At 35.9% G+C, this 20,027-nt stretch overlaps 1 protein-coding gene across 7 annotated transcripts in view; it reads left to right on the top strand.

Annotated features, from left to right (window-relative positions):
• The window catches only part of LOC100374488 (rho guanine nucleotide exchange factor 11-like), a 212,501-nt gene extending 193,538 nt beyond the window's left edge, over nt 1-18,963 (top strand). For 6 of the 7 annotated variants that reach the window (XM_085499205.1, XM_085499204.1, XM_085499202.1 and 3 more), the window contains 7 exons: nt 5,575-5,815; nt 6,100-6,373; nt 10,882-11,011; nt 11,840-11,952; nt 13,964-14,222; nt 15,753-15,851; nt 16,692-18,963. In XM_085499205.1, the coding sequence (XP_085355331.1) occupies nt 5,575-5,815; nt 6,100-6,373; nt 10,882-11,011; nt 11,840-11,952; nt 13,964-14,222; nt 15,753-15,844 (1,109 nt within the window). In that variant the 3' untranslated portion in view covers nt 15,845-15,851; nt 16,692-18,963. The remainder of the gene's footprint in view (nt 1-5,574; nt 5,816-6,099; nt 6,374-10,881; nt 11,012-11,839; nt 11,953-13,963; nt 14,223-15,752; nt 15,852-16,691) is intronic. The other variant, XM_085499207.1, reaches the window with a different exon arrangement.
• Nucleotides 18,964-20,027: the final 1,064 nt, after the last annotated feature.

The raw sequence follows: 20,027 nt of genomic DNA, 5'->3' as shown, positions 1-20,027 counted from the left end.
GTGATATGTACTCATGTTGTGATGATGTATGCACAGACAGTGGTGATATGTACTCATGTTGTGATGATGTATGCCCAGACAGTGGTGACATGTACTCATATAGTGATGATGTTTGCACGGACAGTAGTGACATGTACTCATGTTGTGATGATGTATGCACAGACAGTGGTGACATGTAGTCATGTAGTGATGATATATGCACAGACAGTGGTGACATGATAGTCATGTAGTGATGATGTATGCCCAGACAGTGGTGACATGTACTCATGTAGTGATGATGTATACACAGACAGTGGTGACATGTACTCATAGAGTGATGATGTATACACAGACAGTGGTGACATGTAGTCATGTTGTGATGATGTATGCACAGACAGTGGTGACATGTACTCATGTTGTGATGATGTATACACAGACAGTGGTGACATGTAGTCATGTTGTGATGATGTACAGACAGAGGTGACATGTACTCATGTTGTGATGATGTGTGCACAGACAGTGGTGATATGTACTCATGTTGTGATGATGTATGCACAGACAGTGGTGACATGTACTCATGTTGTAATGATGTATGCACAGACAGTGGTGACATGATAGTCATGTAGTGATGATGTTTGCACGGACAGTGGTGACATGTACTCATGTTGTGATGATGTATGCACAGACAGTGGTGACATGTACTCATGTTGTGATGATGTATACAGAGACAGTTGTGACATGTAGTCATGTAGTGATGATATATGCACAGACAGTGGTGACATGATAGTCATGTAGTGATGATGTATGCCCAGACAGTGGTGACATGTACTCATGTAGTGATGATGTATACACAGACAGTGGTGACATGTACTCATAGAGTGATGATGTATACACAGACAGTGGTGACATGTACTCACAGAGTGATGATGTATACACAGACAGTGGTGACATGCACTCATGTTGTGATAATATATGCACAGACAGTGGTGACATGCACTCGTGTTGTGATAATATATGCACAGACAGTGGTGACATGTACTCGTGTTGTGATAATATATGCACTGACAGTGGTGACATGTACTCATGTTGTGATAATATATGCACCGACAGTGGTGACATGTACTCATGTAGTGATAATATATGCACAGACAGTGGTGATATGTACTCATGTTGTGATAATATATGCACAGACAGTGGTGACATGCACTCATGTTGTGATAATATATGCACAGACAGTGGTGACATGCACTCATGTTGTGATAATATATGCACAGACAGTGGTAACATGTACTCATGTTGTGATAATATATGCACAGACAGTGGTGACATGTACTCATGTTGTGATAATATATGCACAGACAGTGGTGATATGTACTCATGTAGTGATAATATATGCACAGACAGTGGTGACATGTACTCATGTTGTGATAATATGTGCACAAACAGTGGTGACATGTACTCGTGTTGTGATAATATATGCACAGACAGTGGTGACATGTACTCATGTTGTGATAATATATGCACAGACAGTGGTGACATGCACTCATGTTGTGATAATAAATGCACAGACAGTGGTGATATGTACTCATGTTGTGATAATATATGCACAGACAGTGGTGATATGTACTCATGTTGTGATAATATATGCACAGACAGTGGTGACATGTACTCATGTTGTGATAATATATGCACAGACAGTGGTGACATGCACTCATGTTGTGATAATATATGCACAGACAGTGGTGACATGCACTCATGTTGTGATAATATATGCACAGACAGTGGTAACATGTACTCATGTTGTGATAATATATGCACAGACAGTGGTGACATGTACTCATGTTGTGATAATATATGCACAGACAGTGGTGATATGTACTCATGTAGTGATAATATATGCACAGACAGTGGTGACATGTACTCATGTTGTGATAATATGTGCACAAACAGTGGTGACATGTACTCGTGTTGTGATAATATATGCACAGACAGTGGTGACATGTACTCATGTTGTGATAATATATGCACAGACAGTGGTGACATGCACTCATGTTGTGATAATATATGCACAGACAGTGGTGATATGTACTCATGTTGTGATGATGTATACACAGACAGTGGTGACATGTACTCATAGAGTGATGATGTATACACAGACAGTGGTGACATGTAGTCATGTTGTGATGATGTATGCACAGACAGTGGTGACATGTACTCATGTTGTGATGATGTATACACAGACAGTGGTGACATGTAGTCATGTTGTGATGATGTACAGACAGAGGTGACATGTACTCATGTTGTGATGATGTGTGCACAGACAGTGGTGATATGTACTCATGTTGTGATGATGTATGCACAGACAGTGGTGACATGTACTCATGTTGTAATGATGTATGCACAGACAGTGGTGACATGATAGTCATGTAGTGATGATGTTTGCACGGACAGTGGTGACATGTACTCATGTTGTGATGATGTATGCACAGACAGTGGTGACATGTACTCATGTTGTGATGATGTATACAGAGACAGTTGTGACATGTAGTCATGTAGTGATGATATATGCACAGACAGTGGTGACATGATAGTCATGTAGTGATGATGTATGCCCAGACAGTGGTGACATGTACTCATGTAGTGATGATGTATACACAGACAGTGGTGACATGTACTCATAGAGTGATGATGTATACACAGACAGTGGTGACATGTACTCACAGAGTGATGATGTATACACAGACAGTGGTGACATGCACTCATGTTGTGATAATATATGCACAGACAGTGGTGACATGCACTCGTGTTGTGATAATATATGCACAGACAGTGGTGACATGTACTCGTGTTGTGATAATATATGCACTGACAGTGGTGACATGTACTCATGTTGTGATAATATATGCACCGACAGTGGTGACATGTACTCATGTAGTGATAATATATGCACAGACAGTGGTGATATGTACTCATGTTGTGATAATATATGCACAGACAGTGGTGACATGCACTCATGTTGTGATAATATATGCACAGACAGTGGTGACATGCACTCATGTTGTGATAATATATGCACAGACAGTGGTAACATGTACTCATGTTGTGATAATATATGCACAGACAGTGGTGACATGTACTCATGTTGTGATAATATATGCACAGACAGTGGTGATATGTACTCATGTAGTGATAATATATGCACAGACAGTGGTGACATGTACTCATGTTGTGATAATATGTGCACAAACAGTGGTGACATGTACTCGTGTTGTGATAATATATGCACAGACAGTGGTGACATGTACTCATGTTGTGATAATATATGCACAGACAGTGGTGACATGCACTCATGTTGTGATAATAAATGCACAGACAGTGGTGATATGTACTCATGTTGTGATAATATATGCACAGACAGTGGTGATATGTACTCATGTTGTGATAATATATGCACAGACAGTGGTGACATGTACTCATGTTGTGATAATATATGCACAGACAGTGGTGACATGCACTCATGTTGTGATAATATATGCACAGACAGTGGTGACATGCACTCATGTTGTGATAATATATGCACAGACAGTGGTAACATGTACTCATGTTGTGATAATATATGCACAGACAGTGGTGACATGTACTCATGTTGTGATAATATATGCACAGACAGTGGTGATATGTACTCATGTAGTGATAATATATGCACAGACAGTGGTGACATGTACTCATGTTGTGATAATATGTGCACAAACAGTGGTGACATGTACTCGTGTTGTGATAATATATGCACAGACAGTGGTGACATGTACTCATGTTGTGATAATATATGCACAGACAGTGGTGACATGCACTCATGTTGTGATAATATATGCACAGACAGTGGTGATATGTACTCATGTTGTGATAATATATGCACAGACAGTGGTGATATGTACTCATGTTGTGATAATATATGCACAGACAGTGGTGACATGTACTCATGTTGTGATAATATATGCACAGACAGTGGTGACATGCACTCATGTTGTGATAATATATGCACAGACAGTGGTGACATGCACTCATGTTGTGATAATATATGCACAGACAGTGGTGACATGCACTCATGTTGTGATAATATATGCACAGACAGTAGTGATATGTACTCATGTAGTGATAATATATGCACAGACAGTGGTGACATGCACTCATGTTGTGATAATATATGCACAGACAGTGGTGACATGCACTCATGTTGTGATAATATATGCACAGACAGTGGTGACATGTACTCATGTTGTGATAATATATGCACAGACAGTGGTGACATGTTCTCATGTTGTGATAATATATGCACAGACAGTGGTGATATGTACTCATGTAGTGATAATATATGCACAGACAGTGGTGACATGTACTCATGTTGTGATAATATATGCACAGACAGTGGTGACATGTACTCATGTAGTGATAATATATGCACAGACAGTGGTGACATGCACTCATGTTGCGATAATATATGTACAGACAGTGGTGACATGTACTCATGTTGTGATAATATATGCACAGACAGTGGTGACATGTACTCATGTTGTGATAATATATGCACAGACAGTGGTGACATGCACTCATGTTGTGATAATATATGCACAGACAGTGGTGACATGTACTCATGTTGTGATAATATATGCACAGACAGTGGTGACATGTACTCATGTAGTGATAATATATGCACAGACAGTGGTGACATGTACTCATGTTGTGATAATATATGCACAGACAGTGGTGACATGTACTCATGTTGTGATAATATATGCACAGACAGTGGTGACATGTACTCATGTTGTGATAATATATGTACAGACAGTGGTGACATGTACTCATGTTGTGATAATATATGCACAGACAGTGGTGACATGTACTCATGTTGTGATAATATATGCACAGACAGTGGTGACATGTACTCATGTTGTGATAATATATGCACAGACAGTGGTGACATGCACTCATGTTGTGATAATATATGCACAGACAGTGATGACATGTACTCATGTTGTGATAATATATGCACAGACAGTGGTGACATGTACTCATGTTGTGATGATATATGTACAGACAGTGGTGACATGTACTCATGTTGTGATAATATATGCACAGACAGTGGTGACATGTACTCATGTTGTGATAATATATGCACAGACAGTGGTGACATGTACTCATGTTTTGATAATATATGCACAGACAGTGGTGACATGTACTCATGTTGTGATAATATATGCGCGGACAGTGGTGACATGTACTCATGTTGTGAAAATATATGCACAGACAGTGGTGACATGTACTCATGTTGTGATAATATAAGCACAGACAGTGGTGACATGTACTCATGTTGTGATGATATATGCACAGACAGTGGTGACATGTACTCGTGTTGTGATAATATATGCACAGACAGTGGTGACATGTACTCATGTTGTGATAATATATGCACAGACAGTGGTGACATGTACTCGTGTTGTGATAATATATGCACAGACAGTGGTGACATGTACTGATGTAGTAATTGTGTATTGAATGTACCCCACTTACAATGTTGTGTTTATACTATTCGAACAGATAAGAAAGCCTTTTTTCTGGTGAGTACATCACCAATGGGACCACAAATTTATGAACTTGTAGCAGGGACAAACAACGAACGAAAAGTCTGGTCCGAAATCATTACAAGAACGGTGGATGGTATGAAGAATAAAGACAAGAGAGGAACCAATATCACACCCGTGCCCAGTCAATTGCCGCCTCCCCCACCATACTCTGAACTGAACGAAGCAGTTGAAGAGAAATTAAAAACAAAATCAAGGTGTGTGCTTTATCATGGCTATATTTTGCAGTGATTATCCATATCCATCTTCCAGCATCTCTCCACTTCACATTTCCATTTTTCCAGCTACATCTTTCAAACCAATTTTTCAACTTTCCAGCAACATCTTTCAAACCAGTTTTTAAACTTTCCAGCTAACTTTTCGCCACTGTACAAAATTTCTGTTTGAAACTTTTTTCGTTGTATTATTTTCATGTTATCAGCTCAAACTGATTCTTAGTCTGAATATTGTCATTAAAAATTTTTTTTTTTGATTTTTGAAGGAGTGAAACAGAGAAGATCAATGAAAAAAATAAAAGTGACAGTCTGGATAGATTAGACAACATTTTAGAAATCCAAAATCCTCCTGAACTAATTGATCCGGCCAAAGTGGTTGTTGTTAACCATCCCAGTATGGATGATAAAACTGAAACTGTCATGCCACCACGTGAAAAACTTAAACAAGTGGATGAGACAATTCAAAAAGCATTAGTTGAGAAGAGTCAAATCATTGCTGAGTTGTTAGGAGCGCCACTAACACCGACAACGGTAGATCAGGTAAGTTGATAGACCCATTTTCCAGTCACTGCAAGACCCTACAGTATGTTATGCATGACGTCAAATGTAAAATCATGGCCGACAAACTTCATAGCACTGTTACAGTAGTGGCATCAAAACGTTGCGTGGGATTTGACAAACAAGTATTTCCATTGTGTTGGATTTCCACACTCTATAATGCGCTATACTCATTTGATGATAGTCAATTTTGATGATGTATTAAAGGGTATCTCAATGCCATATTCCCCTCTGAAAAATACGAATTTCGACGTTGACCTATAGAAAAGAAAAAAAATTAAGTTCAAAATCAAATCAGTCTGCTGAGTGAAGTAGAGAGTTACGGAAATCTAGTTGTGGACTTGTTTTCTTGATTTAGAGTTTGTCAAACTAGAATCTGATATTTCTGAAGCAACATCCAGACTATCTTGGAAAAGTCTTTTGATGTGGAAAAACTTTCTGACTCATTGCGGAAAAAAAAATCATTTTTTTTTCTGTTACTATAGTCAGCTAATTTTTTTTCTGCCTCATTTGCAACCTTTGTTTAATAGTTTAGCCTAAGATTCAGGCCAATTGTTTTTAGCTCCGCTGTCGACTTTGTCGAGCGGAGCTTATCATATGAGTGATTGTCTGTCGTTGTCCTCGTCCGTCGTCGTCCGTGTCAATGTTTTACTTTTTCAACTTCTTCTTGAAAACTACAAGCCTGAATGCTTTGATACTTGGTGTATATGTACCTTGGGTAGACCTCTCTTAGGTTTGTTCATTTCATGTTGATATCTTCAATTCTCTAATTTTGGTGAATATTTGTGTCATTTTTGGTAAAAAGTGATATTCTCGACTTCTTGTTAAAAACCGCAAGTGCAATTACTTTGATATTACATATATAGGTACTACATGTGGACCTCTCTCAGATTTGTTCATTTTGTAATGATATCTTTAATTCTCTAATTTTGGTGAATATTTTTGTAATTTTTGGTAAAAAGTGATATTTTCGACTTCTTGTTAAAAACCAAAAGTTCAATTGCTTTGATATTACATATATAGATACTACATGTAGACCTTTCTCAGATTTGTTCATTTCAAGATGATATCTTCAATTCTCTAATTTTAGTGAATATTTTTGTCATTTTTGGTAAAAAGTGATATTTTCAACTTCTTGTTAAAAACTGTATGTCCAATTGCTTTGATATTACATATATAGGTATTACATGTGTAACTCTCTCAGATTTGTTCATTTTGTGATGATATCTTCAATTCGCTAATTTTGGTGAATATTTTTGTAATTTTTGGTAAAAAGTGATATTTTCGACTTTGTGTTAAAAACCAAAAGTTCAATTGCTTTGATATTACATATACAGTACAGTTCTCGCGGAAGCTTTGGCTTTTGCGGCATCATTGTCGCCTACGCATGGCTTCATTGTCGCCTCAGCATCGCATCATTGTGGCATCAGCTTCGCGTCATTGAAAATTGAAGCTGTGTTCGCCTCACTATTTTGTGGCATCATCGTGGCCTCAGCTTCGCAGTCTCATGGCATCAACATGGCATCAGCTTCAAAGTATTGTGACATGAGTATGACCTCATTATTTGCACGCAGAAGGGCAGTAGACAAAAACATGTACAGAAGTTCGATATGTAATCGATTTGAAATTCAAGGCGAATAAAATAATATGATCAAGAGTAAAATGACATTTTAAAAAGATATCTTGTTTAATTATTTTAGTGTTGCGAGTATTGGGCACCAAAAACTTTGCGAAGTACATTACAATCGGCAAGGTGACGAGTTTCATATTGACTGGAAGGAAAATCGTGGTAAATTCAAATCACACGATGCAATCGTCGTTCTGATACAACACAATTTGCTGTATACGAAGTGAAACTGTTCTTGTTATAAAATTTACCTTTTTTCGCTCATTTTATTTGCTGCTAGAAGAGCAGATTCAGATTCCTCATTTTGGTGGTATTTTTCTGTGTTTCGTTTAGTTTTAGCCGAGTCCGACCCCATGCCCGGACTACTAAAACATGCAACACACACGTACGCCGCCGGGTGCGTCGGCGTCGTCGCCAGTCATCTTGATACAAAGTTCCAAAACAAGTGCGTACATTTCCAACATATGATTGGATGGTTGTGGTGGCGTCGGTCTGGTAAAATTTGACAACCAATTCTCAAAATTAAGTCACGATCAGTGATCTGAGCTCGATCTATACGTACTTTAAAAGTATTCTCACAAACATATTTTCGAATGAAAACGAGCCATGCCCTGTAAAAAATCGAATAGCGCTTGACATGCAGGAATAATTTATTGGGCTTCAGAAAAAAAACGTGTCCATTTAGTGTGGCCGTAAATATTTGGTCACCAGCCGATGAACAATTTGAAAATCATGATTCACACGGAAGTCCTTCGATACTGAAAATCATCGACCCCAGTCTGGTTTACCTTATTTCCCAACTTACAAAACTGATTTGTATCTCAGCCCTGTTTTTTTTTTTTTCTTTTTTTTGAACTGAGGTAAAATCCCATCTGTTTGTCAAAATATACCGATGTTTTCCAGTGAATAATTACGAAACTTGTCACAGCACAAAAAAACTTTGTGAATCGACGATGGAGATTGGATGGTACGACGACCCTTCAATTTGCGTTAAATATGTTTTGTTACAACATCATTGATTGGCTGAGAGTCACCTGATCGGAGCATGACCTGGGTCACAGAACCATATTAGTCCGTATTATCAACAGAACTTTGCGAGAAAACCACACCCACATTTTCAACCATTTTAGCGCGGAAATTGCCAACAAATGTCGAAAACTCGTGAATTTTATAAATTCGAATAAAATAAAGCTAGCGATTCGTAAGACTGGTTAATAATATATCCCCCGATGCTCTTCGATTTTTTTATTTCAAGGTGAGAAATGGATACTAGTAGTTGAAGTTCCATCGATTTCAAGGCGACTATTTAACCGCGACAACTCTACGCTCTGTTGTAGTTTCGTGAGGTAAAACAAAAATACAATAAATAGTACTTGTTTAATTATTTGGTTTTACAGCCCGCAAATTACGGGACATGATCCCCATGAATTGCGATAAATAAATGCTGATTGTGTTGAATGACGGACGTCGGGACCGTTTGGAGAAACAAATTACGGTCGGTAGACATTTCAAACAAATGAAATTATTAACGAAAGACGAGATTTTTCTAGGTATTTACGATCATTCGGTCATACCAAATATATACAAAATTGACAAATACACAAAGATGTGTAATAGTAGGTCATTTTTATTTTAGCCTTAGAAATATTTTCTTTCACTCAGTCCACGTCCATGCGTGGGAATTCTATTTAGCTTCATGGTCCTTCGGCTTGTCTTCTGCTTGGGGGGAAACAACAATAATTATACAAATCGTAAACTCAACACAATCAACATCTATGCACGGTTACTAAACTAGTAACCGTGATCTATGAAAACCAGAAAATTTTTAGTGGTCCGAATTGTTGCACGGTCGAAAATAAAACGGAAATTGACCGGTCAAAAGCGGAAGCGGTCAAGAGGTTTGGGGGAAATGAGTACAGTACTTCTTTGTTTGATGAAGCGATGCTGATGCCACATTGTCGCCATAATGAGGCCACAATGAAGCGAAGCGATAATCGCCTAACTTTTTAATGTCGCGACATTGAAGCGATGCTGAAGCCATAACAATGCCATAATGATGCAATGCTGAAGCGAAGGTGAAGCTGAAGTGAAGCCAAAGCTTCCGCGAGAACTGTACTGTATAGATACTACATGTAGACCTTCCTCAGATTTGTTCATTTCGTGATGATATCTTCAATTCTCTAATTTTAGTGAATATTTTTGGTAGAAAGTGATATTTTCGACTTCTTGTTAAAAACTGTAAGTCTGATTGCTTTGATACTATACATATTGTTCATTTTCTAATGATGTCTTCAGTTCTTTAATTGAAATGTGCATTGCTAACAGCGGAGCTATCTCAGCCAATAGGCTGCTTGTTTAACATTATGCTGAAGAATTGTTTGTCTTCCCAAGTTAATGCATCTACTATCATATAACAATAAAAATGTAATTATATTTTCAATCCATAAATTTTCCCGAAGTGCAAAAGTTTTTACTGAAATTAGTCAAGACACTGTCAAAGGTGTTTCTAAATAGCTTATGCATTCAAGGGCTTTAAAATGCTAAGTCGAAAATTTTGAGAAATTATGTAAATAGAGTATTTGTAACCTTGAATGTCTTTAATTTTGACAACAGCAAATACTGTACAATACTTTATTTTAGCTGCAATTTATTTTCGCTGAAAATTCTTTTCGGGTGTTTTGTATGGGATTAATTTTCACTGTTTTTTTGACGAGTTGAATGTATAGGAAATATAGGAGAAAAAGGTATTTTTGCTGGATTTTATTTTCACTGAATCATCCCTTCAGCGAAAATAAATTCTAAGTGAAAATAAGTAGATTACAGAAGATTGCATTTCTTGAATGATTTTTCTTACTTGTCACAGGAGACAAACCCAGTTCAGGAATATGAACCAAAAGATTTAGTACATGCTATGATGCAGCAGTCAAATCGTTTAACGACAACAGTGAATGAACACATGAATTTATTGTCAAATACAGAGCAAAGTGATTCAGGTAAAATATTCTTACTATTAAGTATGTTAGTGAATTTGTGTGAAAATTATTACCTATCCAGTAATGTGTCTGTAATGCCAATTTTTGTTGTCATTGTCGTTAACAATTTTCCTGTGTCCGTGATAACTCAAATAATTGTTGTCTAGTCATTGTTTGTTGTATAACAACTTTGTATCAAATTTTGACTAAGTTTGATTTTGCTTTTTTGGTGGAAATGTGGGTTTAACCTTTTGAGTGCCATCATTTTTCCCGCCAAATGTTGGTGTAACATTTAACCCATTTTTATGTATTATTTTTACAATTTTTTGATAATTTTGTACCAAATGAGCATAATTACCTATTGGCTACAGGTTTTGATCAGAATTTTCAAAAATAAATTTAAAAAGAGATTTTTTTTTTCAAAATTGTGAATGATGACTTTGGCACTCAAAATGTTAGAATCCTGATTCAATAATGCAAGCTTTGCTTAGTACATGAAGTACTGTAAATGCATTAATTATTCACTGGGTTTTAATTTCACTATTTTCTCTAATAAGTAAAGTCCGCTAAATTAAGTGAACATACAGTAAGCATGTAAAATAACAATAGAACTCACTGGCAAATTCCTAAATTCTAAAACACTAAAAATAGTGAAATTAAATGTGAGTGCAAATAAATGGTTTTACAGTATATCCATATGTTTTGGAGAAGACGCATTTTACTACCTTGCATGTTTTTGTGGTGTTTCAGACAAATTTTGTATGTGTAGATTGTCCCGGATTGCACCATTATTTTGTGATGCTTATTTTATTTAAATTTCATACCAGAATCTTTGTTTTGTTGTTTCAGTTCAAGGTAACAGGTATTCAGGAGACTGGCAGCAATATTCATCGTCAATATCATTAACAGAAAAGTTACTCAGTATATCAAAATCAATAAATGAAAACCTAACAAAATTATTGGTAAGTTACTCAGCATATCGAAATCAATAAATGAAAACCTAACAAAATTATTGGTAAGTTACTCAGCATATCGAAATCAATAAATGAAAACCTAACAAAATTATTGGTAAGTTACTCAGCATATCAAAATCAATAAATGAAAACCTAACAAAATTATTGGTAAGTTACTCAGCATATCAAAATCAATAAATGAAAACCTAACAAAATTATTGGTAAGTTACTCAGCATATCAAAATCAATAAATGAAAACCTAACAAAATTATTGGTAAGTTACTCAGCATATCAAAATCAATAAATGAAAACCTAACAAAATTATTGGTAAGTTACTCAGCATATCGAAATCAATAAATGAAAACCTAACAAAATTATTGGTAAGTTACTCAGCATATCGAAATCAATAAATGAAAACCTAACAAAATTATTGGTAAGTTACTCAGCATATCGAAATCAATAAATGAAAACCTAACAAAACTATTGCTAAGTTACTCAGCATATCGAAATCAATAAATGAAAACCTAACAAAATTATTGGTAAGTTACTCAGCATATCGAAATCAATAAATGAAAACCTAACAAAATTATTGGTAAGTTACTCAGCATATCGAAATCAATAAATGAAAACCTAACAAAATTATTGGTAAGTTACTCAGCATATCGAAATCAATAAATGAAAACCTAACAAAATTATTGGTAAGTTACTCAGCATATCGAAATCAATAAATGAAAACCTAACAAAATTATTGGTAAGTTACTCAGCATATCGAAATCAATAAATGAAAACCTAACAAAATTATTGGTAAGTTAGTCAGCATATCGAAATCAATAAATGAAAACCTAACAAAATTATTGGTAAGTTACTCAGCATATCGAAATGAATAAATGAAAACCTAACAAAATTATTGGTAAATTACTCAGCATATCGAAATCAATAAATGAAAACCTAACAAAATTATTGGTAAGTTACTCAGCATATCGAAATCAATAAATGAAAACCTAACAAAACTATTGCTAAGTTACTCAGCATATCGAAATCAATAAATGAAAACCTAACAAAATTATTGGTAAGTTACTCAGCATATCGAAATCAATAAATGAAAACCTAACAAAATTATTGGTAAGTTACTCAGCATATCGAAATCAATAAATGAAAACCTAACAAAATTATTGCTAAGTTACTCAGCATATCGAAATCAATAAATGAAAACCTAACAAAACTATTGCTAAGTTAGTCAGCATATCGAAATCAATAAATGAAAACCTAACAAAATTATTGGTAAGTTACTCAGCATATCGAAATCAATAAATGAAAACCAAATTACTAGTTTAAATTACATTAAATCAGCAATTAGGGTTAGTTTCTGGCACCAGCCACTTGTAGTAGTACAAATAGGTTTTATTCCCAGATTTTCAACCATTCCAGGCTTAGGAAAATAAGGCCTCACAATGAGAAGCAACCTCTCCAGTGACGAAGTGCTGCACTCTGGGTAATAAAGAAGTAGTCATTGTTGTTGTGTTTTTTTTCAATTTCTTATTATTAATACTCATAATTAATGTAATATCGGGACTAACAAAGGTCATATTGCTAAATTACTGCTGGTATGTATCAAGAAAATAATACATGAAAAGTAACTGCTTTATATAGTATATTACAAGTTTGATTTGAACTGACGACCAAGGCACCAAATTGCCTATCTAATGCCCCAGTACTAGTGTGAGTCCCTTTTGGCCATCTAATATCCCTGTATTAAAGAGATATCTTAGTATTTATACTTATTGTATGTTTCTAGCCTGAAAACGTGCAACGGGGTGGCCCTACAGAAGCCACGCTGGGACATGCGGTTGGCAGTTGAATCTTTGACACCTTATAAAGCGTTTATAATTTATCAAGTATTTTTTCTATTGATTCCTTGTGTTTGTCTGCTCTATACATACTACAGAGCTTTTCATGCAGCCACAGAGCCTGTGTTATTTTATTCTGTCAATGTATTTAAAAAAACATGTTTGATTTACAGGACGTTATTGTGGAAGACGAAGAGGAAGATACAGATGTGAAAGAAATAACAGACAATGTCCAAGGACTGTCTGTTTCAGACTCGGAACAGTCGTTGGGTCAAGTCGTACATAGACAACGAGCTGAATCGCCAAATTCGCCACATCGAGGGAGTCGGCCAAATAGTTATATGTCTTGTTCATCATCAACAGCAGCTGAAGAACTCAATTTTGGTGACATTGATGAGCTCCCGCAACCAAACTCATCAGGAGATGAATCAGGTAACGATGGCAACCAAATATTATTAGCTTATTATTTAAATTTTTCAAACTGTGTCATTTACTTTGCCTTCATTCAAAACCACAAAAAAAATATATTCACACAGATTCAAATCATTTAAAAATTTTTTTTAATAGTTGGTAAACTGGTTTCCTTTAATATTTCCAAGTAACAGCATATTCCCTGTATTCGAAGCACACTTCAACATTTCTGCAAACCAGAGACAGTTTTTACTTGGTCGTTTGAAAAATACTCTAACTCAACATATTTAAATACCAGCTTTTGTCTCTTTGCGGTATCCATGTAATAACCTCATATTAATTATAATAATAGTAATATTTCATTCATTTCTTGCAGCATATATAAAGTTTATGTATTATTAAAATAAGTATATACACAATACACAAACAACAACAACAACATTTTAAGTATACTTATATATTTATTGATAAAATAAATAGTTATTGCATATTTATATTTTTATATTCAGAGTACAAAAACACAAAGACATTTTAAATATACCGGGTACTGTGAATATACTTTTTGATAAAATAAATAGTTATTGCATATCTTGTGTGCGCAGTACAAAAACAAAGACATGTAAAGATTACAACAGATGCCATAATAAACTAATTACGAAAACTGCAGTATTTTTAGTAACATCGCCAATGGTGTTTGTTTTACTTTGATGCTTTCAATTTTATTAAGCTGTTGTATCTGAACACAATCAATATCAGCAGTGAGCAGAGAAAACTATCCATTTATGGATGAAGTCAGATTTATTAAAATGATGAATTAGTGAATTCTAAAATCATTTTACATTTGAACAAAGTGAATTATTATTTTATCACAAACATACAACATTTTAAATTTGAGCACAATAGTGGGACTTTTATTATGCGAATGATGTTCTTATTTTCCAATGGTTTAAGGCAACATTATTGGCACTGTTTCTGAGAATATTGTAATGTTGTATGGGAAATAGGGAAAAAGTGGCTTATTATATAATTTAATTGAAGTATTGTGTGTGAAATGTGTTACAATGACTAATTGAGCTTCTAACACAGAAAACATGGTGGTAGTGAATGTTTTAGTGGAATGCACTTTTTCCTTTTCAAGCGGTTGCACTCATAGCTTAATCATAGCTTCTTTCAAGCACACTATCACAATCGTAGATCACCAACCCTTTTAATTTTGCACAACAGGCTACTGAGTACCATGAGACTGCCATAAACGCATGTGCTACTGTGATAGAGCAAATCAAGTATGGGCTCACTATTTCCATTCAGATCAAAATTTGTTTTTCAAGTTAGATTACCCCGTCACACATAGTAATTCTACTCACTGATTTGAATAATTTGCTAGCAAGTACTCTCCTCTGTAACTAATTGCACGAGAATGAAAGAAAGACTGATACATTGTGCGAATCTTCATGGAAATAGCTATTGATTGTAATTCTGTGCTTGGAAGTAGTCATTGCAAATTAATCGGGATACAGCTATTTTACTTTCCCCCTCCTCTATCTTTCGTAGCATTGTCACCGAGTAGTATGCCTGCACCCGATGTTAATGTAGATCCATCCGTGAATGAAGACAGCATTATTCAGCTATCTGATAGTATTTAGAACTCAGGTCAGCTGCCATTTCATGTCATTAGAAAAACAATTTATATTCTGTATGAAGATGTTTTCCATCATGGGCAGGATGATGTCTGTGATTTCAACTCATACTTTGACTTGGATATTTACTGTGAACCACTACAATTTTGCGAGACAAAGTCAGTGACAGTTATGAAATTCTCTAGCAGTAAATGTTTCTATGGTGCCTTAAGACGCTGACTGTCAGTGACTTTCGTAAATTTTTGTTTTCATGAATGCAAATCAAATCATGATAGCTGCAAAAATTGAATGGTTTACAGTGTAGTTTATTAATTTCAGTTGTGTATTGAGTACTTGAATTATCTGCAGTTAGAATTGTGATGTATATTCCGATCTTTAGTTTTCATGACATTGTATTATCTTATTAATAATCACATTGCTTCAACTTCTTTATAACTAGATTTAATCTATCCCTGCCAGTTTCAACCCTTTCACAGCCTGATTCAATCCTTTCACAGCCAAATTGAATTTTTTCACAGACAGATTCAAATCTGTCACAGCCTGATTCAACCTTTTCAGTCTGATTAATTTCTTTCAAAGTCTGATTCAACTTCTTGTAGCCTGGTTAACCTCATTCACAGCCCAATTAAACCTTTTCACAGTGTGATTAATTCCTTTTCATAGCCTGATTCAACCCTTTTAGGGTGTGACTGACTTCTTTCCTAGCCTGATTCAGCCTTTTCACGGCCTTACTTTTCACAGTAAGGTTTAACCCTTTCCCAGCCTTATTCAACTGTTTCACGGTCTCATCCACATTTGTTTTCAAAAAAATATTGTCAAAGGGATAACGTTGTTTTTAAACTTCTATTTTCAGAGTGGTTCTAGTCAGTCGAGATGATGGAGACAGTCGACTGCCAATACAAGGACAAGATATTGTGGAAGAATGTCAGAGCCATGAGATTCTCGTTGAAAAAATAAAACATTTGAGATGTGAAAATGTGCCATTAAAACTTGTACTTATAAATATGAATATGTAATGAGATTCACCGCAGGGAACCAATCATGAGTCATTTCTAATTGTGGATCAGACCATTTTATTCGGGGAGGGGTGTGAAGGGTGGATTATGTAAATAGCTTGAGCTGTAGAGAAGGGGGACAGTGTTGCTCCATGAAATAATATAACCAGAAGTTTGCATGTAATCATCCTCTTTTTGTTTTTCATCTTTAGTTTGCTCTGCGTGCAATTATGTTTCATGAACTTTTAAAGTCATGTATAACTCCTGTATTTTGGAGAAGAGTTCTGTTTTGTAATGTTAGACTGGGGCAAAACTCTGCTAATGATTATGTTTAGCTAGATTTCAAAAGTAAATTGCGTTTTTGCGGCATTTTCAATTGATGAATTTTTTATTTGCATAAAAACAAAAGAATTCTAATGGAGATGAGTTGTGGGCAGAATCTAGTTTTAATATTTTATTCTTGTTTCTTCTATGATTCTCCAGTTTAGAGCTGTAAAACAAACCTCTTTCCAGAATTGTGTTGGGGATAGTTGTTCATGTTTTATGTTCTTCAACTTACTATTCTACTCTTGCAATTATCAGTATGGAATGATTTTATAAATGGAAATTGTGATAACTATGCATCATCAATGTATACAAATATATGTGATTACTTAAACTACAATGAATGTGACCATTAAAAGTGTACATGTAATCAATTTTGATCAACTATGTGACCATCCAGGGTGAACATGTGATAATTCATTGCCAACATGTGATCATCTCGAGTGAACATGTGATCACCTCGAGTGAGCATGTGATCACCTCGAGTGAACATGTGATCACCTCGAGTGAACATGTGATCACCTTGAGTGAGCATGTGATCACCTCGAGTGAACATGTGATCACCTCGAGTGAGCATGTGATCACCTCGAGTGAGCATGTGATCATCTCGAGTGAACATGTGATCATCTCGAGTGAACATGTGATCACCTCGAGTGAACATGTGATCACCTTGAGTGAGCATGTGATCACCTCGAGTGAGCATGTGATCATCTTGAGTGAACATGTGATCATCTCGAGTGAACATGTGATCATCTCGAGTGAACATGTGATCATCTCGAGTGAACATGTGATCATCTCGAGTGAACATGTGATAATTCATTGTCAACATGTGATCAATCCTAATAAGTACTAAAATGCCTTTATGTAGAGATTATACACAAGACTATGAAAACATACTTTGCTGAGTCAGCATTAACATGTATAATAGAAAATGAAATTTATGGTGTTTTGTATCACCATCTTAAAACTGGTGAATCTTAGCCTGTCCAAAATTATGATTTGTAATTAAATATGGTGAATCCAGTCTCTATTGCTCACTGGAAGCGGCTTTGTCCGAGATTCATTATCGGGCAGTTAAATAGCAGGGAAGCATAACTTTTCGTAATGAACTATTTCTACAGGCATCCTGTTTACCTGCCATTTTGTTCTGTCTATATCTCTGATCTTTATTCTGTACAGAGCTAATGTAAATTGATATTTTTTATTTTTTTTTTCACTGTATACTGTAAAATTCGATTTACAGGATTGCAAATTCAAAAAAAAAAATTCTTGCATCTTCTAATTTCAAATGTAAACCTGAGATTTCTTTTTCTTCAGTGGATATATATTATATAGCATTTCCGTAGTTTAGATCGAAAAAAAAAATGATTTGTTTTTGGTCAGCGAGGACAGATGAAGCGCTCATCGCACCATATTTTGGAACGCCTCAGGACCAAAAACAGATCTTTTTTTTTAATCCCTTATGCTTCATACATAAAGAGGCAGATCAAATTAAAAAAAAATCAGTGATCTGTTCCACATATAAAGTTTGATATAATTAGAGAAATTGAAACTAGATTTGTGGTTGTTGAAAGCAAAACTTTAAGAAACAAGAAGATTTATGTGGATATCTGATACATTTACATGGCCTTTTCCCCCCTTTTCCTGTGTTATGATTGGAAAATTTATAGAAATACTGCAATTTGTATTTCATTTTTTTTTGTGAAACCAAACTAGCTGTCAATCATAACAGTAACTATAGCAACCAGTGTATATTATGTATCTGCCTGAAAAGTAATATTAAAAAAAATACAGTTAATATTAAAAGTGTCTTTTCTTGTGTCAAAATGTGTAGAGTAATATGTGAAAACGGTGTTGGTGAAGCTTAGAAACGATAGATTTGTATTTGTGGATGGTTGCTGAGATATCTGCTACATGTTTTGCAGAGCTGTTCAAATTACAGATTGCCTGTCGGCCATCACCATCAACTTTACATTTTCAACTTCCTCTTTAAAACTTTCAGCTAAATGGGTGTCATACTCACTAAAAATGTACTTTGGATGGTTCTCACTCTGATTTGTTTAATTTTGTAATGATACCTTAATCTCTTTGGTTTTACTGTTATTTTTGTCATTTTAGGTTAAAAAAATGGCCAGGCCAAATCCATGTAGATACATTAGGTGAACCTGAGTCAGACTTATTCAGACAAAAACGTCAATTCCGTCAGACCTCCGATATGGAGGGGTACCGAGCAAGGCAGAACGTTGGTTAGTCTCTCCCACACTTCCTACCAGCCAGGTATCGTTAGTCAACAAGAGCACTGCCTCCTCTACGAGTCACTCCCCCTTCGAGGACCGACAGGTATTCCCAGAGGAGACCAACCCGCCTATCAGAGGTTTGATAATGACAAGCCCTTGCTCATTTTCGGGCGGCCCCTTGCAGTCTGTTCTCTGGAACTGTGGGGCTGTTGCAGGAAGTCATCGGTCCTAGTGACCCAATGTTCATACCCTCATCCTGGATCCTGAAGCAGTTGCTCTCATTAGAGCCGTGGCTTCCGGAATCCCATACGACGGGATCCGAGAGAACACAGACTGCGTTGCTCCCCTGCCCTGGTCTGGCAGATTGCTGAATGTGGCGGAGGGCACACAGACGGTGTTGATGGGCGGGCATTGGTCCTCTTTGGAAGAGTATAGTCCCGCGACCCCTGGATGGGGTAACCTTATGAATAACACTTTTTGCTGGACCAAGTGCTATCTGATCGGTGTGGTGTCTGGATCCCTTGGTTCGGGACAGGTAAAGGAGGATGACTGCATTCCTGTGCTATGTGTGATTATCCTGCAGTGTCATTTGGCTATCTTGGCAAGCGCTACCTCTGTAGAGTGGGATGTCGT

This window comes from Saccoglossus kowalevskii, chromosome 5, assembly GCF_978046115.1.
Source record: "Saccoglossus kowalevskii chromosome 5, keSacKowa6.1, whole genome shotgun sequence".
In the NCBI taxonomy this organism is placed as follows: Eukaryota; Metazoa; Hemichordata; class Enteropneusta; family Harrimaniidae; genus Saccoglossus; species Saccoglossus kowalevskii.
The sequence above is the reverse complement of the archived record's forward strand: the minus strand, read 5'-3'. Positions and strand labels throughout refer to the sequence as shown.